At 39.4% G+C, this 27,479-nt stretch overlaps 1 protein-coding gene across 1 annotated transcript in view; it reads right to left on the bottom strand.

Annotated features, from left to right (window-relative positions):
- The window catches only part of LOC117409040 (DNA polymerase nu-like), a 98,554-nt gene that overhangs the window by 25,662 nt on the left and 45,413 nt on the right, over window positions 1-27,479 (bottom strand). The window contains exons 12-15 of the mRNA XM_059004511.1: window positions 19,424-19,541; window positions 8,324-8,406; window positions 3,935-4,066; window positions 1,126-1,236 (exon numbers count right to left, since the gene is read on the bottom strand). Of these exons, the coding sequence (XP_058860494.1) occupies window positions 1,126-1,236; window positions 3,935-4,066; window positions 8,324-8,406; window positions 19,424-19,541 (444 nt within the window). The remainder of the gene's footprint in view (window positions 1-1,125; window positions 1,237-3,934; window positions 4,067-8,323; window positions 8,407-19,423; window positions 19,542-27,479) is intronic.

Here is a 27,479-nt window from a genome sequence, read left to right as displayed (position 1 = left end):
ACAACAGAGGGATAATAAATATATATACATATATATAAAAAATTGAAGAAAATGGCATAATACCACAGTAGTGACATCAAAAAGTGATAATTCCTCTAGAGGAAAATATACTTGAACTTTGACCCATTCGACTCCTCAAGACCATCACTTTCAAGTCAAACACGAAATGTCTCGTTTTCAATCACTCGAGAACACCCACAGTACAGAAATGTTCATTAATGAACAACAAAATGAGAATACGTTAAAAAAAAAAAAAAGATGTAAAGCTGGTACATTCGTATCTCAGAGAAACTGCAGAAACAGATAACAACATAGAATGTCTGTACAGCACTGAAACACTATGTTTAAAAAAACGAACTGTAGTGCTGAACCTCGTCTTCTTTAATATTAGCATCACAAGGGTCTCCATGTATTATAAAAAATAATAGATGGGCCTCTTCAGTGAGTTACAGGAAAACAATTCCATCTCGGGTTTCTGTGACAGTTTATAAATTACTCAACCTTCGATCTCGTAATTTATGACGTCACAGAAACCCTACATGGAATTATTTTCTTGTAACTCACTGAAGCCCATCTATATATATATATATATTCTCAACTCCAGCGATTGTCAGGTTGTACAGCTCTGTGCCTCCTATGAATCAATGTTGGCAGAAAAAAGAATCTGGAATGGATTAGATCTAGTGTCCTAAAATCTAATTAGCATGGAGATTTTTCACCATGTACTGTTAACAAACAAAAATAACAGGTACTTGCTTTCTATGCATCCAGTTACCATGATTCAAATCCATACCATGGAAATGTACTTGTGAGCTGCTTAGGTTCAAGAAACAAGGAGTCCAAAAAAACAGACATGATAAAGGGATGAGTGAGATTACGGACCTAATAATTGGTCTTTTTTTTAATTCAATATCTTATAAATGTGGATAATCCCACAGCTCAGTACAGACAGAGACCCTTATAATACATATGAATAATATGGTACATATAAAGAGAGAGAGAGAGGGGGAAAAAGTGATTGACTGCAAAGCCAAAGGGATCACAAGTCAGATCCGAACGTGTAGGGCAGCTGGATTATGAACAGACAGTTAGAAATGGTTTCATTTCTTTTGTTGTTTACTGTACCTTGCACCACAAAGTTGACTGCCTGCCTCTCTGCCTGGGTGCGAATGGTATAGTCTTGTGCTCCGATATGAGGCAACGGTCGTCTGCGTCCCATGATAGAAACAACATAACCTGAACAACAGAGGGAGGGATGGAAAGAGAGAGGGAGAGAAAATCAATTGCTATCTGTCATTTCTGAGACACCTCGTTATTCTTCTGTTCACAAAACTTATTATACTGTCCCACACAGCTACCAAGGTCAGTGTGCATTTATGTTGATGCCTACTACATATTAAAAGAGATAGGGCCTTTTACAGGGCAACAGAAGCCAGGAATGTGTACTAGCGCCCATCTGGAAACAGCTGTGTCTTCTCCAGTGTTGTGGGTTTCTGGGATTGGTGCCACTGTTCACATCTGTTGTTCGTAACAATATGTTGCACACATCTGCGGGTTCAATACATCTAGACTTGCTTCCAACCAGAGTTGTAAACAATTTGAGATTTTCTGCAAGGGTTGCCATTCAAGAACCAGGGAGACTGTTTTAATGGACACGATGGTTAATGCAGCTTCTGCGTTGTGGGACAAGTCTTTTTTTATCATGAAGTCAAAGATCCTTCTGCTTTCTCATGATTGTTGCTGAATAGCTGCACACAGCTCTCACACAGTTTATATAGGACCACAGGATCGCATGACACATCACATGACAGGGATTTTCCTAATTTCACATTCTCTAATTGTTTAGCCAGTGTATGTAATTCACATTGTATTTGCCTCAGAGGATCGTATAAATCTATATACAATTGCATGTAACTAATATTAGAGGGAATGTTAAATGTACTGATTCAAATCTTAGCAGGATAATCCCCACTGGGGTATAATATCTTATTTAAGACGTTATTTTCTATTTTCTAACTAGGCTGCTCTAAAAGGTGTAGGACCAGATTTTCAAAGCATGTACTCCAGTGTTTAATTAACAATTTTTTTTAAAAGAGAAAAACACCTCTTCAATTTGCTAGAACCGAACCACCAACGAATGCACTCTTAAGTTGTTAGCTTCTCAGTCTTGTGACATGAATTTAAAACTTTCTCCTGTAAAAAAAAATTAAAATAAAGTAAGGAGTTCATTGAAGACTGAGGTAATCGCATATTATCTTTAAGGACAGCACGCTTATGTATTCTTATTATTACCACAAAATTACGACAGCATGATGTGTGTGTGTTTGTGTGTGTGAGAGAGAGCTGTACTGTCCTTTGGGTGAAATCACATACAGCATGCAAATACAAAATTCAAGAATATAACATGGTATCATTATGTTTTAAACAAGTGTTTACAATTATCAATGACTTTTTTTGAAGAATGGCGCTGCTGTCCCAGACACCTGTTTTTTAAACAACATTAAAATGCCACCCGACCAAAAAGAGACCACACTTACAGTTTTGTCAATTAAACACTGTTACAACCTTTATTTTCATCAATATATTTATGACAAGATCTCGTCATAAATTACTGGAACAGGTATTACTTGACCAGTTTCAGAGAATATCGCGAGGAATTTAAACAGAGACAAAAAAAAACCATTTGTGCTCCAGCACAGAAATATTAAAAAAACTGCAAAAAACAGATTTGAACCATTTGCAAGATCCAACCTGTAACATGTTATATCATTGTCTTCTGACTCAGGGCTCCGGAAAGCAGAACACCACATTCGATAATCCCAAACCCATCCGGTGTGCGATGTATAATAAACAAATACAACGTTTCATAAAATGTCGATGCAGTGCATTTTTAAATTGTGGGGAAACTGGAAATCTCCAAGGGTAGTGCATTCCAGCCATGCACAATAGGAGACAGCTTAAGGACCAAATCCCCTTTAAATAGCAGGGTCATTTAACATAAAGTGATCAACTGACCTTCAGCCACATGGGTAACTCCCGAAAGCACATTACATAGGTACCCTGGAATGAAAGCCACCCGTGATGCTTTTGCATACCATTTGGAACCAGTAAATTCCCACTTTTAAAACAATGCGTGTTGGATCAAGGTCGTCTGTACAACTAACAACACGTGTTATGTATATGAAAAGGCATGTTACATCTGGGTAAACACAGCTTCTCACATGACATATCAGGGTGGTGTTCACTGTGCTCTGGTGGTCTCTCCCCAGCTCTGGATAGACATCGGTTTGAGCTACAAACAGTCTTTCATCACAGCTAATGGCTGTGTGTTGAGCTAGCTCTAAATGCATCATGGCTACAGAATTTCCCTATCCCAATTCCTGCACTTTGTACTGCCATTCACTTCTTCAGAAACAGGTTGATTACAAGCTGCAAATCATGGGCTAGGGTTTGTGGTAACGAAGTGCATAACAATTTGCATCAGAATGAAATCCCATAATAAAATGTTAAGAGCGGTTAATATAGACAGTATAGGTCAAAAACAATGTGTTTTAAATCTGCTGCCAAGTCTAAAAATAAGAACTTCAGGAACTAATGGTAATTTGTTGCTATTGCGGTTAATTTGCATCATGCATGGTCAATCCTAACACAATGACTGTAGATGTATTCATAACAACCTGAACGTTAGAAGAGTTAAAATGTTACTGCTGTGATATTTTTACACTGCATTTCTATTTTCTAGAGCAGAATCTGCAGCATTGGCCAGTCATACTACTACAACCACTATGCTCCTCTCAACTACAGCCCCTTCTGGAACTGAGATTTAGATCTGCCAGTCTACAGGGGTCAAGTTCTACATATCCCTGAGTGCGATTGCAAGGGGATTTCTCTTCACTTTTAGTACCTGTGTAACGCTACCTTGTCACAATGATACCTTGTTTTTGGCACTGCTGGATGGTTTTCTGAGTAAAAGCCCGGACTTGCTTGTATTTCTGTAGAAAGCTTTCCACAAACTGGCTGGCTTGGTCTGCAGTGATCCCAAGTATTTCAGAAAGCCGCTCCTTACCTAAAAAAAAAAAAAAAAAATACAAAGCATTTGTTCAATGTTGTTGTATGATTAGAAATACAAAGAAGCACATCAAATGCAAACGTGTCTGCATGTACAGTAGAATCCCTTCTAAAAGTTTACCACAGTATTTCTGCAGTTTTACAGTGCTTTTCACATTGTTATACTATGCATTTACCACAGTTTACCTTGGTTTGCCATGTTAATTAACATGCTTTACAATACCTTGCTGATATTATTTACCAGGCTTTCACTATGCTTTATTACACTTTCCTATGCTTTCACTATGGGAAACCTTTATAAGGGGGCAGCAAGTTAACCATATCCAGGGTTATGCAGGAAATAAAAAAAATTAAAAAATGAAATAAATCTGAATCCTTGAAAGTTGTCAAAAGTGCATACTGACTATAGCTGAAGATTTACTGGGATAAAGAAATGCATGGTGAGATGGGACAAAACAGGACAGATCCCTATTAATTTCCATTATAAACGGTTTGCATGTAATATTATTTTGGTCCCTTTGTAAATATAAAACAAACTGTTTCTACTGCCACTCACCCTTGCGTGCAGGGCAGTGACTCCAGGCTGTGGCACCTAAAACCCATAAGATGGCTGCCTGTCAAATGTGTGCTGATGCAGGGAGCACTTCATAAGTTTAGAGGTCACATCACATTCATGTACTGTACAATAACCTTCACATTGATCTCATGCCACTGGATTGTCTGGTATGCAGCAAAAACAGCTGACAGAAATGGAACCTCATGAGTTACCGTAGGATCAGTTTTGACATTAACTCTGTATAGAAGGTGGCTGCAGAACAACACAGCACAGCTGTTTCAGCTATAAACTGACACATCTTTGATGTCCGTGTTGGACAATGTATTTATTTGTTTTTCTTTGTGGCAGATATTAAACAACTGATGTTCAATTATGCTGGTCCTTTGCTGTATTGGGTTTTATGTCCTGATATATACTGTATTACCTTGTAAATATTACTCCAGGCCTAGCTAGAGTACAATGACTTTCCCCACAGGAACAAGCTATACAATGTCTTAATGGGGTGACTGACTTTTGAGCAGCTAATTATAAGCAGGTGATGTTGCCAAGATATTTAACCCTGTGCGGTAGAGTTCAGCCTGACTGGTCTCCACTTGTCTGCTGCCTGACCAGCGAGGTTAAACAGCCCGAGTGCTCCACCCTGTCCAGCGGAAAACAGTCAGAATTCGAATAAGCAAGTTCCCACTTGCATGACTCTATCCCGCTGTAGTGGCTTGTCTCTGCTAATTGAGAGACATTGAAACTTGTATTCTGTGTCGCTGAGTTTCCTTTAAAACCATTATCAAAATACAGTATCGGGTCACAAAGAGATCTTCCTCAGACACTATGCTAAAGCTGCAAGTATCATCGTTTGGTTTAGAAGCATGCTTGCAGGACAGCAATGTTGGTGTTTGCAGTAGAAATATGCCAAGGCAAAACAGCAGTGATGATGGTGATTGACAGCAAGGTAAAAGTGGATGGAATGTTCAACTGTGAGGCTCGGTGAGACAGCTGAGCAGGACTGAGACTTGTTTTGTACAGAACGTTGAATAAAAAGGTGTTCATATGAAAATGACCTTTTCCTTCACTTTGTTCATAGTAACACAGCATTAAAATTACTGTCATTTTTGGCTCAGCCAGCAGTTCTCTGCCCCGTATATATCTTTTGAATTGACCCACTACTGTCCCACTCCATGGTAAACGCGACGGTCAGGGCATCATCTTGAATTGTCTTTTTAAGGCCGCTCTTTACTGTATTTGGTAACCACAGAAATGGAGTCCCCTAATTGAATGGCTATTTGTTTAACAAGGTTTCCTCCAACTGCAGCCTCTCATTGCCTTCAGCAGCCCTGTTATTCTAATTAATTTGAGGCATATCCCAAGACACGTACACCAAGTGGAAATCATCATTTATAATTCAGAAATCACATAACTACATGCTGCACAGGTCTCTGTAATCTCTTGCTGGGGATTTTGATTTTGACTTAATAGAAACAATGATACACATGTCTTCTGAGAATATTGTAGTTGAACATATCCCATTTCTATGTATGTTAGTGAGTAAACTGTGACACACAAAGGGGTGTACAGTATGATAATAGTTAATTTACTGAATGCTAGACAGAGACAGCTAGAATTAAATTATTAAAACTACATACTAAAAACATAGTGAACTGTGAAAAGACAAAAGAAAATCTTATCTTTTAAATTGAAACAATTGTGTAGATCAAGTGGATGGTGCACTCTGTTCAGACGGGGGGTGGAGTGAATGGAGATCAATATTATTTAGAGACGTCCCATAACCAATGCAAGACTGGATGACCTGCATGGGGGTTCCAAGGCTACTCTGCATGTTCCTACATGTCTAGCTTTGTAATTGAAATCAGTTTAGTAAAGTGCTTCTGTGAATGAAAGAGAATCACCCGTCATGAGACAACACTCATCTTCTGAGACCCTTTTCAGCAGTACGGAGAACCAAGCCCCCCTTCTCCCTTTTAAATGGAATTCTCCTAATGAGATTATCATAATATGGTTTATCCCACTTGTGTGGGTGTTGGTAGACAAGAAGATTTTTCATAAACCTACATCACAAAACGAATGCACTTTAATAAGGTATGCTTTTTCGCTTATGGGATATGACTTACAAACTCATTTGATTATTTTAAAATTGGTGCCTCCAGGAGAACTATGGGCAAGATTCTTTGTTGACAGAAAATAACCCTGCAAATAATTATCCCTCTATTCAACTGTACCCTATAAATAAAACATAAATATAAATAAACTGAGCACCTCTGGAACATGGGTTTCTCTGGTGTACACATTAATATATTAAAAAAAAAAACAGTAGTGCTCCCAGAAGACTTAAAGATTAATTAAAAACTGATGAGAGGCTAATTGGGCTGATAAGTTCCTTAAACAAAAAAATGTAAAAGGAGAAAGTTAAGACAGGGGTTTGAAGAGAGAACATCACAGAGATACATCTACCATGTTAGAACATACCATGCAATTTTATTCATACAATGGTCATACAGTACACACCAATTAGTGTTTATTAGCTACAGTATACAACATAGAGTTATCAGGTACTATGTAATATACCCTACTTACAAGGTAGCTATTGTTTAACGTAAAGGGGCTAATAAGTATTTACTATAACTCAAATTCTAACAGTGCTGTAAACCAATGATTGTATTTATTGCCAGGGCTAAATGAACAACCACTCTAATTGTCAGTCCTTTCTTGATTAAATATTCATTCATGTTAATAAATAATTGTGGCAGTGTAGCAGGGCAAGCCCTGCCGGTCCACGTGTGGATGTTAGCGTGGGGAATAATGGGTCGGCAGGAAGGGGGTTACATTTCTCCCTGTCAAAACACGTGGGAATGTGGCTGGAGCCGAATTGAATAAATGATTAAATGCTTAATGAATTAAGGCTCCAGCCACAGATGTATAAATAGGGTGATCACGGGTGTTATTTAGAAGTAATGATTAGAGGAGTTGTTGGTGAAAGGTGGAGGTTTTTTGTGTGCTGTGTCGATCTGTCTGTTTGGGAATGTGTTTTGTTCTGTTTAATGTCTAGTGTTTTGTTTGTTATTTGTATTTATAATTAAAGTGCACATTAGCGCTTGAAATGGCAGCTTCTGTGTTCTGAGTCTCTATCCCTGCCAATAAGATCTGGGCTGTGACGCTACCCTGTCAAAATAATGAATATACATAAAATAACTATCAAGACATGTTAATTGAAGTGCCTAACCTGATGCTTTACCCACTATTTATTAGCATGTTGTTCTCCCTCGCTTAGTACACCTACAGAGTAGACCTCTTCAGAGGTATTCATTCTTTGCTGGAGTAGGTTTAACCCTATTAAACATGTGCCATGGCTCACACTCTGGCAAAGCTGCAAGCTCTCTGCCTTGCTTGACTTCAATAAGAGCATGGAAAAGTGAATGCTGAGACGAAATGTCATAATAAACTAACTCAAGCCTGTAATCAGTACTCTGTGGCTGTCTCATAATAGTGGTATAATAAATTGTAGCGTGCTGTTTGTTATCATAAGTTTGCTTCATAAATGTAACTTTTCATACCAGCAGGAATTTGTAAAAGCATAAATGGAGATAATAACTGGTTCTTGATCTCCTATCACACTTCAGTTCTGTTTGAACTAGTTTGACTGCATTTAGTCAGACTGGTACAATATTTATGTAATGGTAATGGTCTTACCTGCTCCATACACAACAGAGTAGACAACGCGCTTGGCTTGTTCACGGTCAGCATGTTTCACCTCGGTTTCAGGAATCCCTTTCCTACAATGCATGCAAGAGAAAAGAGGTTTGCATAACAACAAATAAGCAGCATGTTTAAAGGGATCTGCTTCTGGTTTGCAAGCTAGCACACCGGTACTCTTCCAGTTTGGGAAGACTGGCCACATCATACCTAACCTACATAACTGCTTTTTGTTCCAACCCTGTTCTAAATGGTTTAGTTTAACCAATTAAACTTCCACCAAGACCCTTAAATAGGTAATTATTACATTTTACATAGTGCTGAGACAAATATCAGAATATTTGAAGAACATTGCCTGACATGTATTCAAAAGGCAAAAATCCATGTCGGGGTCCAGCATAAATGACATTGTTGATAGAAATTAGAAATATGTACAGTATCACAATGTGTTTAGCCTCGCACCGACTTTGCGCAACAGTTTCTAAAATGGCAGGTAAAAAAAACAGTTCTGTCTGATGTGTGGGATTATATAAAAACAAACGATCAGTACAGTTGATCTTGAACCTCTATTTAAAAAGTTTTGGCACCAAATAGTGATCTCTACTGGCTAAAGCCAGTGTTTCAGGTTTGGGAAGAGAGTCAGAAGCAGGGGATACAGATGTAGGTACATCACTCCAAAATGCCTCATGCCCAACTTGCAAGGGAAATGTTATGTAGGCCCATAGCGATGACAATAAATGACAACCAAAACAGTGAGTTTTTCTTCATTGAATGCCCCCTTTCCACATTTATTTTCTAGAAGTGTTTATTTAGGTTAAATTTGACAGTTTTCACTTGCTTGTTCAGTGAAAAAAGAAGGCATACAGCAAGTGAATCTCAGGATGCTGTTACTTTATGAAAATGTGTCTTTTGCCACTTTGTTTATTGCAAAGAAATGAAAATTGTAAAGATTAAAAATGGATTAACTACTTATAATAACTAATAATACACAACGTATTATTCTGGAGATCTTTGTTTTACTTTAATACAGTATTACATATAATGGATTTAATTATGTTTTGCAGATGAACGAATATCTGAATTTTGAATTGATTTCCAAACATGAAAATAGCAGGATCATCCCAGCACTAATTTAACATGTTAAACCTTGAGTGGAACGGTCCTCCTCATTGTGACTGGAAACCCCTCATGCTCATTGAGCTCCAAAATCGCAGTTCAACCCCCTACTTTCCCCCCTCACTTTACAGCTTCTAGAAGTGAGATTCAAGGCCAGAAGTAAATCAAAGTGTGTGGCCCTACCATTGCTACATTTTATAATGGCCAATGGCCATGTTGCCACTCTAATTTTGATTGAATCCAGGCCTTGGTGGGGGTAAGCCTGGTAAATAATGATCTATTACAAAGCATATTCTGAGCTGATCTGGCACCTGATCCACTGGTTAATTGGCTTACAAATAAGGAAAGTGATGATGAAAAAGACAGTACTTGCATGAATTCATTTGAATCACGGTGGTGGCTGAAAAGCCTCTAACTCCACTGATTGCTTGACATGAAAAGCAGAGATGCTTTTAGGGAGGAAAGCAGGGTTAGTACGGAACAAGACCTTAGTTCTGGCCTTCGTGAAGAATAGACAGACTTTAGCAATGGAAAATGCTTGCATTTAACCTACTCTCTTCGTTGAGGTGATTGCTAGTAGGAAAGTCACCTTCAAAGACAAATATTTCAGTTCTGTGGAATGCAGGGACTCGAATGGTGGTTTAGTAAGTGCATTATGCACAACATTCAACCACCAGCGAGGGACAAGGTCATTTATAGGAGGATGCAACCTTCGATCTCCCTTCAAAACTGTCCCACCAGGAAGTAAGCTCCTAGGAAGACCAAGTCTATTTTAATGTGGCAAGCTGAATAATAATAATAATAATAATAATTATAATAATAATAATAATAATAATCTATATTTTTATATAGCGCCTTTCATAGTGTACCACCATCACAAAGCGCTTTACAAGATACGAGACTAGGGTGTGTGAACTATGCATCAGCTGCAGAGTCACTTACAACAACGTCTCACCCGAAAGACAGAGCACAAGGAGGTTAAGTGACTTGCCCGGCTCGGTCAGTGGCTGAGCCGGGATTTGAATCGGGGACCTCCTGGTTACAAGCCTGTTACTTTAACTACTGGACCACACAGCCTCCTATAAAGATGCCAGGTAGACCTTAAGAGTAGAGGAGATTTCCTCTCGTTAAAAAGGTCCTACAAAAACTTTTTAAGGGATGGGCTCCAGCCCAACAGACAGACACCAAGTCTGGAAGACTCCCCATTTAAACCTGTACTGGGAAAACGTAGAAGCAGCCCTGGCATTCTGGAGGGTTACAATAACCTCATCCGAGAAACTGAGCTGCTTAGTTGCAATCGGTCAGGGGCCAGACCCACAGCTGCAGGCTCGCTGGGTCAGTATGCCACAGGATCCCCCACGCCTGGCTGAGCAGGTCGCGATGTGCAGGCAGTTTCCATGGACGGTCGTCCAGCAGCTGGACCAGTGATGCATATTTTTTATTCCCAAAAAACGAAACTTATAAAAAATATAAAAAATAAAGAGTAAAGCTAAAAAAAACAAATAGTTCACTTACCAGTCACAGTCACAACATAAACTAAGAGGACAGAAAATAATAAATTGGTAGTTACCTAGTTAGAATTATGGATGGATAAAAACTACCTTGGAAACGTTTCCCTGAAATAGAAATATAACCATCACCGAATGGTATTTACCTTCTAAAGACTCGGAAACCTGAATACAATATATCAAAGCTGCTCACTGAGCCAGTGACGCAGTCATAGCCCGTCCACAAGGGCATAAAGGACTGCGCACACAGATCTCAGCGTCATTTTTCAATGATGCTGAGTTCGGAACACCACCTCTGGCAGCAGGCGCAGCTGGCTGTGCCGGTCTTTGAGGCTGCTGGGGCCTAGGGTGCCAGTTTGCCACTGATTTGCACACTGGGGGTGGTCGGTTGGGAAGCAAGTAAACCAGCTCCTTCGTGGATTCCAGCACACGGTGAGAGCGCTACAGCATCTCATCCACCGCGGGACCAAACGTATGCCCTGGTGTAATAGGGGCATCCAACAGCGGAGCTTTGTCCCAGTCAGGCATGCATGTCTGGGAAAGCCAAAGCTGCCTATGTGCAGCTGTCAGCGGAGCCAGGCTCCTGCCTACAGCCTGCCCGTTCAGTTTTGATTCACGAAGCAGGTTGTTGTTAACCAGGTGTCGCTCATCCAGCTGTTCTGGTGAGGGCCTGTGGCTGTCAGAGAGGGACCTCAGCAAATAGGACTGGTAGGCTACCAGAAAACTATTACAGTTGCCCAGTGTGCGGTGAACGCACTGGCTGAATAGGCATGCTTGAGGATCACCTCCGAGACCCGGTGTCCCAGGAAATAAGTTGATCGGGAAATAAGTTGATCAAGCTCTAGAATTTAAAGGGGAGGTTCCATTGTTTCTAATGTAAACGAGCCTAGGCTAGGAAATAAGTAGATTGAGCCCAGGAAATAAGTTGATCGAGCCCAGGAAATAAGTTGATTGGATATATTAATGAACAATAAATAATTTAAAATTAATTTTGTAAGTATAATTTATATCAATTAGTAGATCGGATTTATTCGGCAGTATGCTGCTAGATAAGATGATGTGAATATCGTTTTAGATCTGCTATATTAGCCTAACAAAAATGCATAATTTAAAATGACTTTTGTACGTATAATTTACATTAACATGTAGATCGGATATATTCGACAGTATTACTCTATATAAGGGAATGTGAATATCGCTGTAATATTAGCAGCAAATAAATAATTTAAAATGAATTGTATGATTGTACATTTCTGATTGTGTATTTCTGTTTGTGTAACAAACGTTAACTAGCGAAATGTGTTATGTATTAACGTTATTTTGCATTTCTGGAGGTGTTTTTGTTTTGGGAAGCACTACAGTATGGACAGCAGGTATGCGAGCGATTGTCCAAAAGGTAAATTTCTTAGCAGAAAATATGATTTCTTAGCAGACGCCCTTATCCAGGGCGACTTACAAGATATCACATTATTTTTACATACAATTACCCATTTATGCAGTTGGGTTTTTACTGGAACAATCTAGGTAAAGTACCTTGCTCAAGGGTACAACAGCAGTGTCCCCCACTGGGGATTGAACCCATGACCCTCCGGTCAAGAGTCCAGAGCCCTAACCACTACTCCACACTGCTGCCCATAGGTAAGCATGAGTTTCAATCATGGAAAAAATTAAGCTCCATGCTGCGATTACTAACCACGGTGCACATCAATCACATGATGTACTTGAAAAACGTTGCTTATACAGTATTATTATTTTATATTTATTCTTTCATTTATTTTTACATACAGTACTTTGTATAAGTAGGACAGAAAACGAACAGGAGGTTATCATAGTGCATGTATTTCAATTACAAGTTTGGGAAGAAACAATACATGAATTAATCAAACTAAAGAGTTAACGTCTTTGCTAAACCGTGGTAAATACCTGTAGTTCAATACCAACCAAGATTTTGTGTTGTGAGACAGATCATACAGTATATGTAGGCTACTGTATATCAGTATCATTTTAAAATGGTAAATCCCTGTAGTGCAACAACCAATAAGACAAATAACGAGAAAGAGATACAGTATATTGAATTAAAGTGAATTATCACGATTTAAAATCATGTAGATGTACACATATATACGGTATCTCTCTACGTCTTGCCCTGCTAATAATATTATGGATGCAGCATGTCATTATACTACTGAAACATTTTAATTTCGATTAAATATTGACAACATTTTGACGTGTAAAATCATTTAATATATATCTCTGCGATCACACATAAACTACATCAGATTGACATTGATGTTATAGAAACATAAAAAAGACATAGGTTTAAAACAGTTTACCATAGAAACAGTCATCGATCACACATTTTAAAGTTCATACGAAAAGACAGTGGCACGAACACGCACCAACATACAGTCTAGTAAATAAAATGGCCAAATAAAAATAAAAAGCCATGCAGTGAACCTCCCCTTTAATCAACCTGTAGCCCCGCCTTACTTTTGTCTACTTTTGCCTTACTGCGCTTGCGCGATCAACTTATTTCCCAGTCAACTTATTTCCTACAACACCGGCACTAAATTAGGCGCCTGTACCAAAGCGGCAATTGAAGCCTCCACAGGTGGAAATTGGGACAGGCCCAGCTTCTCCACATCATGCACCCTATATTGGGGGTCCATCGACCGGGATGATCCCTGGCGCCGAAAGTACCTGTAACTCCTGTAAGTACGCAGTAACCTCGCGAGCACCGTTCCTTGGTGGGAAACCGTTGCCCAGAGCTTTTCCATCTGCTCCGAGTCCGCCGATCGCTTGGAACGGCGACTCTTCTTCTTCTTCCTCGGGGGAGGAGAAGGAGAGGGAAAGAAAGATGAGGAAGACCGGGAAGACGGCTTCAGGAGGGCTACTTTGTCGGGTGAGTCGTCCAGTCTCCCCTGGCACAGAGCCATAGGGTGAGGGCACAGCCACCTCTCTACCAGAGGGTGATGGGGAAGAGTTCTGTGCAGGAGTGAGGGACGCTTGGAGAAAGATGCACAAAACTCACAGAAACTGCAGTTCATCAGTGCCTCCCTTGCTGTGCTCTGGCTCCAGGCAGAAAGAGCATCTGCCATGCTTGTCCTCAACAGGTAGACTGGCCTTGCATGTCTCGCATGGATAAAACCCAGTCATGATGCAAGAAGCAAACAATGCAGTGTACAGTAACAGGTGCTGCCTCAAACTGCTTATAGATAGCAACTGGGTAGGTCAAGACCCAAACAAGACCGGTCTTGTACCGGACCCAGAGTGTAATCAGTCAATAGCGGGCTGTGTAGGACCATGAAGAAACCGGGTCAGTACTGGGTCTGTACCGGGTCAGAACTGGGATGGTACAGAACCAGGTTGGTTCGGTACCGGTTCAGTGACTTAAGCACCTGGTCGTATAGTACTGGACGGACACGGTTCCGGGTCGGCACCAATGCGGTAACCTCAGTACTGGGTTGGGAACGGAGTGGGTCCGTGAGCTTGGTACCGCACAGTCTGGGTCCACTGGTTCACAGTTACTGCGGGTAGCAACGTACAGGACTGCCCACCTGTAAAAGCCACTGGCAAAACCACTCAGCCAGTACTCACATGAGACTGAGGGAAGCCTGCTTGTTAGAATGGACTAACACCCTTGCAATGGTGATGAAAAAGCCGTCACCAAAACGGCATCAAAATACTGTGGGAGAGATTTCAAACAACCACAACCTAAGCAAATATCTTGGTTCTGCGCAGCGCTGTTGAACCCAGCAGCTGTTGCTACATGTGTGCCGTAGCACCAAGCTGCTGACAGGCCTGCGCTTAGTCTCTGTGAAAACAGAAAAACAGAATAAAATACAGCAATAACAATTACTAAAAATATACAAACCATCTTGTAATTTTAGCCGAAGCCAAAACGAAAATAAAATAACTCCAGCCGGCTATTGCAGCCTGGGGGGAGAGCATAAAACGTCAGCTGATTTATGTTGCTTGATCCCTGAGAAGGAGCGACTCAAGCTGCTGGCTACGCATGGGGCACAAGGCCACAGTGGGACGTAACAAACAACAGGCTATAATGCACAAATACGCATGATTAGTAAAAAAATAATTTGTTCCTTGTTTCATATTTAACTATTCTTTTATGCAGACATGAAATAATTACCATTTAAAATGGTCTTTGAACATAATGAATGCAACGACAGTAGGGGTAAGCACATCAAGAGCCTCCTGAGAATGCTAATACAGTATGTTACGCCTCTTTATAAATTTAGTTTACTCAAGATTAAATGAAAAGCAGTAGATCAAGCTATACCTTTTCAGCAATGAAGTGTTACACTAGAGAACCTGAAGACAAATACATGACTCAAATTAGATATTCGAACACTACTTCAGTATTTTACTCATTTTTAAACATGATAGGCAGAGCATGCTGACTTCAGAGTCTCTGTACAGTAAATACTGTATGTACTTTTAGCTTAATTTTAATATAGTGCATGACTCTTACTTGCTTATGGTATCTACTGGTATTTTAAGGTTGTAAGCTGCAATTACCTTTCTTTAAATGTGGTTATGTAAAGCCTGCAGCATTCTTTCAAAAGCAATTAAAAACCCAGGCAGTCTTTCATTGGCAGACACTTTGCGTACTCTTGCTGGTAATTGTCAATGTGTTCCACCATGTCAGTTTGTTTACCTGGTAATTACACCAGTGGTTTGGGGCTGCCATTAAGATGGATAAAACAGGAAGTACAAAAGATGCTCATAATACAGGTTAATCCATCCAATGCGAATGTTTCAAAATGATGATGTCAGCAGAAAACCAGGAGAACATTCTGACACTATGATGAAGGGGTATGTTGCATTTCCATTTGCTTAAAATACTGTATATTAAGCACAATGCAGAGTATAGGCCAGCCTATGATAATTGCAATACAATTTTGGTATCTAGACTCTCCTCAGATGGAAGAGTGTTAACCATTAACCTGTATATCAGCAGTGTACTAAGACAGAAGGTTCAATGACAGACAATAACCTTTTGTACAAAGTTGTGTTCTAAACATACTTGCTTACAACATATTGCTAATGTTAGAAATTATTTTGTTATTATTTTGTTTATTTAGCAGACGCCTTTATCCAAGGCGACTTACAGAGTCTAGGGTGTGTGAACTATGCATCAGCTGCAGAGTCACTTACAATTACGTCTCACCCGAAAGACGGAGCACAAGGAGGTTAAGTGACTTGCTCAGGATCACACAATGAGTCAGTAGCTGAGGTGGGATTTGAACCGGAGACCTCCTGGTTACAAGACCTTCTTTAACCACTGGACCACACAGCTTCCTCACACAGAAACCGTGCAAGACTGCAGTAGTCTTTGTTACCTGTGCTTTATTCTGCTGTGTTTGCTCAGAAACCTGTACATGGAAAGACAAACAAGTAGTTGTCTTTGCAATTGTTCCAAAAGCTTTATGCACCTAATTGCAAAGACAACCCTAAGATGTGACTTCATTATAATTTCTCTTTGCAGGTGGTATCTTTTGAATGACTGGCAGCCGTCTTAACTTCTCACCTTACTAAACCTAGCCATGCCCAGAACAAAAAGGTTTATGAGGGCAGTAGTGTGGAGTAGTGGTTAGGGCTCTGGACTCTTGACCGGAGGGTCGTAGGTTCAATCCCAGGTGGGGGACACAGCTGTTGTACCCTTGAGCAAGATACTTTACCTAGATTGCTCCAGTAAAAACCCAACTGTATAAATGGGTAATTGTATATAAAAATAATGTGATATCTTGTAACAATTGTAAGTCGCCCTGGATAAGGGTGTCTGCTAAGAAATAAATAATAATAATAATGAATTGGCATCTCAGCCCATTGAATTGAATGAAAAGTCAAGGGCTGGACACAAACTGCAAAACATACGGTTTAAAGACAAATGTCTTACCATTCAATTAAAGAACAAGCTCTGTAATTGAGAGGCAAGTGTTTTACAAAATAGATTCTGATCTTTGGTTAAACCCCCAATTTAAATGTCAGCCTTTTACAGCCTCTGTGAGTGAAATAAGGGTTAAAACACTAATTTAGAAATCTCAAATCAGAACCTCTAAACATAGACCTTTCAATCAAAACCACCTCTACAAATATCATGGCTCAATTTGCATACAACATTTGAATAAAGCTTTCTTATGTAACTAGGCAAGCTAAATTAGCAATGGCGGCTTCAAACGAGTTAACACTGAAAGCATGAAGGCATGGACTCCATCCAGGGCTAATAAAGCCCTGAGACACAGACTTCAGAACACACGCTTTTCAAATATTGATAAAACCTCTAGCCTGAAGGTGTGTTTAATATAGAGAGCGTGCTGCTCTGTCAGCTTTCTGCCAACTCCGGCAATAAAGATCTAAGGCGGCTTATTTTTATTACCAGGAAGCAAGCAATTTTTTTAGGCTTGTAAGCCTATTAACTCCCCTGTAACAGGCTACCAGACACATGCAGCAAAGCAGACAGACTGCATTGTCATTATAAATCCCAGGTTCAGGTCAGTGGAAATGTACTCTATGGATCTGAGGTTCAGTTCAGTTTTTTTTTCCCCACAAATTCTTAATAAATGTACCAGCGGTTTCAATACTATACTCATTTCAAGGAACTCAAATATATCTCAAAACTGATTTCGATGTGTACTATCAATACAACAAAATGAAAACAAAAAAAAAAAAACTTCTGAGCTCAGTTTTAAACATTTTGAGTTTTCATAGTTATGACACAAGAGCCTGGATAATTAACTGAGTGTTCAGAAAGGAATTTTATCAACAAACCTATTTATTTATTTAAAATTTAGAGTGCCCAATTATTTACCCCCCCATTTACTCCCCAATTCAGATTGTCAAATGATTTTTTCCCCTCACCACAGCAATCAGCTACTAGGAACTAGGACAACCAATGATGTGCCAAATGGTCTCCTGTCGTCTGTACATTTTTGTAAACATGCAAATTCAATATGGCAAACTTTTATATGTGCTGAAATGTTGGCCCTACAGAGTCCAGCAGAATGGGAGCGTCGCTTTTCCTGGATGGTGACAAGCAGACATGGGTTTCTGTTCTGGCAAAACATGGCAAATTTCTCTACTTCACTAAAATCACAGGGGAAGCTATATTCCAAACAATCATACTAATTCAATGTGTCCCGAATGTTTTCAAGAGTGTCCTGGACACATCAAACAATCATCCTTGCATAAACCATAAATAGTACCAATAACAATGAAAAACACCTGGCGACAGCAGCAAAAGCAAAACAGCCTGCAGACTTCTCATCACCAGGTTTCATAAACAGGGTGCAAGATATCCAAAAGTGCCCAAATCTGATTTAGTAACCTCTTTGAAATAAGCTGTTTAGAATTAAGAACACAATTTAAGAAATCACAAGATTTTTGCTTTATTCGCAAACAGTGTTGGAAGCAATATACCCATTTTAATCTGATTCAAATCTTATTCAAAAGGTACAGCAATACCTTCCAAAAATTCCTTGCATAAATGAAAATAACATTTAAAAAACAATAAAGACTATGTTCTTTCATTTTGCTTCTACACTTTCAGTTCAGGAAAAAAACATGCTAAAATATTAATGTAATTACTTCAGCATCAAAGGTAAATGCCACTAAAGCAAGCTGTCCAAGTAAAAAAGAAAGTGATAGAAAGTATTGCACTTTTTTTAAAATTCACAACCAGTTCTATACTAAACTTGACTAGCCAGCTACTAGTAGAACAGTAGCATCAGGGTACAGCTCAAGCAAACTGCAATGAAAATGAAGTCACTCGGAGTAATTGTAACACAATACAAATAAAGTAATTGTAGCTAACAAAATCATTCCATTGATCTTACCTGTTTCTGTAGCTCATGGAAGTGCAAAATGGGTATTTTCATTTTAAAAACAGACATGGTAGGACACTATGTTCTCAGTGTCCTTCCAGGAAGTCAGCTACTGCTTTACTTCCTTGGTCACTTCACCCCAGCACTGTTCAGAGTCAAGGCATGTAACTGGTCAAAAGCATGTCAGTCAATAGGGGAAGCAGCACATTGCCTATTGACAGAAAAACACCCAGTGAAGGGGTGAATACAACTGCACCCAGCAGGTGAAATTATCCAGGAAGTGCAAGAGTCTAAAAGCATGACTAAACAGAGATGTCTTTAACCTACTGTGGTACCAGAGATTATGTTTCAAAAGGAGATGTAAAACCAAGGTCCTATTGTAAGTGACTCTGCAGCAGTAGTTGTTGATGCATAGTTCACCACCTAGTTTCTGTTTGTCGCTTTGGATAAACGCATCTGCTAAATGACTAATTTTATTTGTTTATGTGTTTCAAATAAAACGCAGGGTGCGTGGTTTCACAGCAGCATATGTTATTTCTTGTGATGTAAGAGAGGAGGGAGAGGAAGAGAAGTCGATGACGGGAGTACTAGTTCAAGCGTGCAATCGTACACATTTTGGACGACGCACTTACCACTGTGAAGCAAGCATACTGAAGACATCTGCTGTTGTTTCCGGTTCCTGGAAGAGTTTCAGAAGCTCAGGGTCTGAGGAGAGATGGGCGAGGAGGCGCAGTTCCACCTGAGAGAAGTCTAGACAATTGAACAAAACAAATATTAAGCATTGCTGCTCACAGGCTCTCTCTGTGTAAACATACAGTATTGCTTCCTCAGTGCCACATCTAACTGTAAAAAAAGTCCTTATGATACTGACTTACAGGTATCTGACAGATATATTTGAGGACATTTAGAGATGACATGCATGCATCTGATGACATTTAGAGACAGAAGTCAGGACTGCAGATGACTTGTAAAACAAGCACGAACAATTTTCCAAAAGTTTGTTTATAATTGTCAAAATATTTTATTCGCAACTAGGCTACTGCAGTATATGTCTTGACATTATAAATCCTAAACTCATAAAACGGAACATGAAAGATGTTCAGTCTTAAAGCAATGTGGTTTTGTACATTAGTACAGAAGAGAGCAGTAAATGTCACTGAAATGTAATTTCCATCATGCTACCAGCAGCCTGGTAGGTGCTGCTATTCAGGGCAGGTTTTAAACCTTTTGTGAGAGTGTTCAACAACAGAGTAATATTGATTAGTGAAGTCATTCAGCCATTTTTTTTTGTTTGATTACGTGATACATTAAATTAACCTTTCCTTGATGCATAAAGTCTATTGATGTTGCCAGATAGAGGCCATAATGGAGGCTTTTGGTGTGCTGTAAATAAACCTGCCATTCTGAGGCCTACAGCTTTCTGAAGTGCCTGCAGTGGCTCTTTGATGTGACATTATTGTGCATTTTCAACAGGGACGGAGCCATGTTTCACTGCGGCAGTGCCTGAGGGAGCACGGAGTAAAGCTGTTTATTTTATCATCGTTAGAAATGGGAGTCCATTAAGCACTGATCCAACTACAGTGAAAGACATTTTGTAGCTGGGGCTGCTGCACAGTCAGACAGTCTCTCCGTGTCCTCAGTGTACGTTGGGACATTACATGGTCTGCATCACAAAGGATGGTTAGTATGGGCGTTGGAAATGTCTCAATTGGCAACTGTGGGCATCTTTACTGACCAAGGGATAAATGTGCATCGGTGATGTGACACTACAGCAGCTTTGGGCTGATTTATTACTGCAGCGCGTGTGTGTGTGTGTGTGTGTGTGTGGATGAACGTGCTTGAACAATATTGCACTCCTTGCCACTCCTCATCCCATCAGCTAAACCACTCATGGGCTCATAACACTCATTTTGACTGTGTCACCTTTTCTGTGTCAATAATGGCATGTAAAAAAGTGCTTCCTATTTTCTGTTCTGAATGTCCCTTTATCTAATCTCCATTTGTGACCCCTGGTCCTTGTTTCTTTTTTCAGGTCGAAAAAAGTCCCTTGGGTTGACATTGTCAATACCTTTTAAAATTTTGAAAGCTTGAATCAGATCACCGCGTAGTCTTCTTTGTTCAAGACTGAATAGATTCAATTCTTTGAGCCTGTCTGCATACGACATGCCTTTTAAACCCGGGATAATTCTGGTCTCTCTTCTTTGCACTCTTTCTAGAGCAGCAATATCCTTTTTGTAACGAAATGACCAGAGCTGAACACAATATTCTAGATGAGGTCTTACTAATGCATTGTAAAGTTTTAACATTACTTCCCTTGATTTAAATGCAACACTTTTCACAATATATCCGAGCATCTTGTTGGCCTTTTCTTATAGCTTCCCCACATTGTCTAGATGAAGACATTTCTGAGTCAACATAAACTCCTAGGTCTTTTTCATAGATTCCTTCTTCAATTTCAGTATCTCCCATATGATATTTATAATGCACATTTTTATTGCCTGCGTGTAGTACCTTACACTTTTCTTTTGTAGCCTCTTAATCAACCGAGGCAACACAATAATTGTTAGAGTAACACTTTTGAAAATGACAATCAACTGCAATTCTCACACGGATGTCTGTTTCCCCTTGCCTGCTTGACACGCAAGCTGGGCTGTGCAATTAAATGAGACAGAAGACACAAAGCCTCCTATGACATAGGGTATGTTTAACAGTAACAGAAGGATTGCTCAGTTTCCTCGCAAAGCTTCATTACCCACACTAGCTTGGGGACAGGGATTTCTGAACCATGCTCAGAGGCTTTACTTTCCCTTTATCATTTTGAATGGTTATGAGTTCTGACATTGCATTATATATATATATATATATATATATATATATATATATATATATATATATATATATATATATTTGTTTTACATACAGACATGCTCAAATTTGTTGGTACCCTTACAGCTCATTGAAATAATGCTTCATTCCTCCGGAAAAGTGATGAAATTAAAAGCTATTCTTTCATGTATTCTTGCATGCCTTTGGTATGTCATAGAATAAAGCAAAGAAGCTGTTGAAAAGAGATGAATTATTGCTTATTCTACAAAGATATTCTAAAATGGCCTGGACACATTTGTTGGTACCCCTTAGAAAAGATAATAAATAATTGGATTATAGTGATATTTCAAACTAATTAGTTTCTTTAATTAGTATCACACATGTCTCCAATCTTGTAATCAGTCATTCAGCCTATTTAAATGGAGAAAAGTAGTCACTGTGCTGTTTGGTATCATTGTGTGCACCACACTGAACATGGACCAGAGAAAGCAAAGGAGAGAGTTGTCTGAGGAGATCAGAAAGAAAATAATAGACAAGCATGGTAAAGGTAAAGGCTACAAGACCATCTCCAAGCAGCTTGATGTTCCTGTGACAACAGTTGCAAATATTATTAAGAAGTTTAAGGTCCATGGAACTGTAGCCAACCTCCCTGGGCGCGGCCGCAAGAGGAAAATCGACCCCAGATTGAACAGAAGGATAGTGCAAATGGTAGAAAAAGAACCAAGGATAACTGCCAAAGAGATACAAGCTGAACTCCAAGGTGAAGGTACGTCAGTTTCTGATCGCACCATCCGTCGCTTTTTGAGAGAAAGTGGGCTCCATGGAAGAAGACCCAGGAGGACTCCAGTTTTGACAGAAAAACATAAAAAAGCCAGACTGGAATTTGCTAAAATGCACATTGACAAGCCACAATCCTTCTGGGAGAATGTCCTTTGGACAGATGAGTCAAAACTGGAGCTTTTTGGCAAGTCACATCAGCTCTATGTTCACAGACGAAAAAATTAAGCTTTCAAAGAAAAGAACACCATACCTACAGTGAAACATGGAGGAGGCTCGGTTATGTTTTGGGGCTGCTTTACTGCGCCTGGCACAGGGTGCCTTGAATCTGTGCAGGGCACAATGAAATCTCAAGACTATCAAGGCATTCTGGAGCGAAACGTACTGCCCAGTGTCAGAAAGCTCTGTCTCAGTCACAGGTCATGGGTCCTCCAACAGGATAATGACCCAAAACACACAGCTAAAAGCACCCAAGAATGGATAAGAACAAAACATTGGACTATTCTGAAGTGGCCGTCTATGAGTCCTGATCTGAATCCTATCGAACATCTATGGAAAGAGCTGAAACTTGCAGTCTGGAGAAGGCACCCATCAAACCTGAGACAGCTGGAGCAGTTTGCTCAGGAAGAGTGGGCCAAACTACCTGTTAACAGGTGCAGAAGTCTCATTGAGAGCTACAGAAAACGTTTGATTGCAGTGATTGCCTCTAAAGGTTGTGCAACAAAATATTAGGTTAGCGGTCCCATCATTTTTGTCCATGCCATTTTCATTTGTTTTATTATTTACAATATTATGTTGAATAAAAAATCAAAAGCAAAGTCTGATTTCTATTAAATATGGAATAAACAATGGTGGATGCCAATTACTTTTGTCAGTTTCGAGTTATTTCAGAGAAAACTGTGCATTCTTCGTTTTTTGTGGAGGGGTACCAACAAATTTGAGCACGTCTGTATATAGAATCCTTCTTGTTTGCCCCTTGTCTGTTCTTTCCATTTCCAGAAAATAACAAAACACAAAACGTTGGAAGTTCTCTGTATTAAATATTATGCCCTAGGAGGTTATCCTGTCTGAGTAGTTAGCATACTGAGTACTTAGTACTTAGCAGCTGAATGTTATAAACAGATTGACAGGTATGCATTTGCTTTCATAACAGCAGAGAGGCATTGTGCTCTAACACAGGGGAAACACTGGTAACATTTTAAGTGGCAGTAATTACTATGAAAGGTATAACAATTGTAATAACATGCAAGTGGTATTTAATACTCATGTAACACACTGGATTATTTATATAACCTACATTTCGATAATATTTAAATTATTACCGGTTTACTATCCTATTATTACTTTTACAGTATTTCTCTATTGGTGTTTGTGCTTAGATCCTAATTTGCCATGCTTTACTGCAGGAAAACAGCTTCAGAAAAGACTCAAAGTAGATTTTTTTTTTATTCTGCAGTGAGGGCAGAGTGGAGCAAAGGCTTCAGTGCACAATGGTACCCCTTCAGGTTTCAATGCACAGAGCAAGACTAATATGATTATTCTTACCCACCTCATTTCAGAAAAGCAGATCTGGGAATTTTCTGGCTGGAGTAGTCAGTAAGCATGGGAAAAAATGCATTACGCCAATGCAACAGAGAACAAACAGGTAAGAAATTATATATTATGAAAAAGTAGAGGACATAAAAGTAGTCCTTTAATGCAAATTAGATCATTTATTATTTGTAATAATGAAACCTGTCTCTGTTTGACCAACTAAAATTTACAAAAAGTACTGAATTGATCACAGACATATTTTTCCACTGCAAGACTATACTGTACGTTTAGTCTGCTGAATTTTATATGATGTTAGAAAAAATATATAAAAGTTTGTCAAAGGAATATCAGTTCGTTTTGGTAGCGGTTAAAATGATCCATTCTTAAATTAACCTGAAAAGCACAAGTGGTGCCCTTCTGAAATCTTATGAGGGGATTTTAAGCAAGAAGCAGAGCATAAAATCAGCATACAAGCATAAAATGCAAAGTTCCTTAAGGGTACCTCAGGCTGAGAATAAAGTCAATTACAGAAACTCACACTTTAGGACCACACTACATTAAACAGTTCATGACACAAGGCTTTTCCCCTCAATAGAGTACAATACCAAATCCCCAAATTATGGGATTGATCAGAGAAATGGTACTCTTTTACACTGAAAAATATTTAGTGAGAGTCCTACTTTGCCTACAGTCACTCAGATTTCACAGTACAGGGCAGCCTAAAATTGGTGTAGAAGCACATTTTTTTGTTGTTCATTTAAATAGTCATTCAGAATTATGTCTATATTTCAAAAAAAATATTAAGGGATTTTTTTTTCAAAAATCAGTTGTTCCATAAGCATAAGCACTGCACTAGAGCGGACATTTTGAAAAGAGCTTATAAGTGTAGAAAGTTCTCAGGATGTTAACAATGAAAAGAAAAATTACAGGCACATTATTTAAACAGTTGGGGACGTGCAACGCTATATTTTTGGAACCTACTTTTCATACAGGCACGTTGTTCAACAAGTTCCAGAGTCATGCACACATCCCCCTGTGCTCATCTGCTCGGTATCAATACTAGCCATGCAGCAACCACCTATCCTTCGCTGGCATTCCAAATGAAAGACCCAAAGCAAATCACCACAGGGTACTTAATTTAGCAAGGGCCTCACATGGATTATTAAAAGCTGCAATGCTCCTCTAGCTGAAATGATACAGCTGGGGAACGAGTGCCCTGCCTAAGGCAGTTACTATCACAGTCACACCACCCAACTCGTTTAGCCACCTCCTAGCTTGCTAAACGTCTAAGGCTGTCTGACATTAACGTTTTGTGGACAGTGTCCCCAGGCAGACGATAACCCTGTGGAACTTGGAATGAGAGACTCAGACGCACAGATTCTTTAAAGATACCAGTACTTCTCTTTGAATGGGTTATGATGCCTTTTAAAAGCAGCACTGGTCTATAGGTTTTACTTTACATTGTACTTGTTCATTTATGTGCTTGGATGCCTGAATACATATTAAAGTAAATGGGGCATTGGGGAATTCTTGTTAGTGTCAGCTAATTGCATTCAGAAAACTCCTTTCCCTGGTTTGTGTTTTCTGCGCAAATTGATTAGTACTAAATAATTGGTTTTCCAGTACATCCATTGTAATTTCAAACAATGCAATTCATCCTGTCATTGGATTTGAATTTCAGAAATTAGATGTTGCATTGAATACCTGCCAATATCTACAAAGACTGTGGACCGTGCATTTAAATCCTGGGTAATTAATTCTTCAACTGCTGTTAAGCTTTCTGATGTATTGAGCTCATTACCACTCTCAGAGTCCTCATCAGAAGATGAGCTGGTTAATACTCTCCTCTCACAGCTGCAATGACTTCTTAAATTTCTTTAAAAATAAAATACTAGACATCAGAAATGAGATTCCACAGACACCTTCTATTAAGGAGGACTCCAGCACAATTTTACCAACTACACCTATTAAGGCTACTATGGGGGCTTTTTCTTTGATTACCTTACAGGAACTGTCAGAGCTAGTTAAACATATGAGAGCTACTAGATGCTCTCTTGATCCTATTCCTACAAAACTATTAAAAGATGTTCTTGGTGTTATTAATTCCCACATTTTAAAAATTATAAATGGTTCACTTTCCTCCGGTAAGGTAGCTGTGGTAAAGCCTATGCTTAAGAAACACAATTTGGACCCTTAGATAAGAAGGAGGTTAAGTGACTTGCGCAGGGTCACACAATGAGTCAGTGGCTGAGGTGGGATTTGAACCAGGGACTTCTTGGTTACAAGCCCTTTTCTTTAACCACTGGACCACACAGCCTCCTCAGCTTCTAGAGAGAGCTGTTGCAATTCAACTACACAATTTTTTAAATCTTAATGGTATATTCGAGAAATTTCAGTCTGGTTTTCGTGCCACACATAACTCCGAGACGGCCCTTGTCACAATTGTGAACGATCTGCTGATAAGCTCAGACTCGGGCTTTCCATCAGTATTAATTCTTCTTGATCTAAGTGCTGCCTTTGATACTGTAGCCCATTCCATCCTACTGCATCGTCTTGAAAGCACAGTAGGACTGCCTGGCCTTGTCCTATCCTGGTTCGAATCTTATCTTTTTGATAGGTTTCAGTTTGTCTCTATTGGGGAGGTAAAATCGGCATTATTGGAAGCTGTCTGTGGTGTTCCACAGGGCTCCATTCTAGGTCCCTTGTTGTTTTCATTATATATGCTACCGTTAGGTGACATTATCCGCAGACATGGAGTGAACTTCCATTGCTATGCTGATGATACCCAGCTATATTTGTCCCTAAAGCCAGGAATTTCTTCTGCTTGGGATGTTATTAGCTACTTGCCTTACAGACATCAAGCACTGGATGCCACAGAATTTTCTAATGTTGAATTCAGATAAAACAGGTTATACTAGTAGGATCACAGAAATATTGGATTACATGAGCTTGACCCTTGCAGTCTCTCATCAAAACTTAAAGTAGAAATTAAGAGTTATGGGGATCATCTTTGATCCTGATCTATCATTTGAGACTCATATTAGGGAAGTTACTAAAGTATCTTTTTATCATTTAAGAAATATAGTCATACTTAGAGCAATTATTTCCGGATCTGATGCCGAGAGACTAATTCATGCTTTTGTTTCATCTAGAATTGATTATTGTAATGCACTTTTTTCTGGTGATGCAAAATGGTGTGTGGTATCCTGCTTGCAACTTGTTCAGAATACCGCCGCTAGACTAAAACCAGGAAAAGTGAACATATTACCCCTGTTTTGTCCTCTTTACACTGGCTCCTGTGCAGTATAGAATTGATTTTAAGATTTTACTGTTAACTTACAAGGCCCTAAACAGATTAGCACCTAGTTATTTGCAGGAGTTACTGACCCCGTATCTTCCAAACCGTACTCTGAAATCACATGATGAGGGGCTGCTGGTTATTTCTAGGGTCAACAAAAGCAACACGGGAGGTAGGGCTTTTTCTTGTAGAGCTCCTAAATCATGAAATGCTCTGTCTTGTTTGTCAGGGAAGCTGGGACCGTTAAGACAAGA

This window comes from Acipenser ruthenus, chromosome 2 (genome assembly GCF_902713425.1).
Source record: "Acipenser ruthenus chromosome 2, fAciRut3.2 maternal haplotype, whole genome shotgun sequence".
Taxonomy (NCBI): Eukaryota; Metazoa; Chordata; class Actinopteri; order Acipenseriformes; family Acipenseridae; genus Acipenser; species Acipenser ruthenus.
The sequence above is the reverse complement of the archived record's forward strand: the minus strand, read 5'-3'. Positions and strand labels throughout refer to the sequence as shown.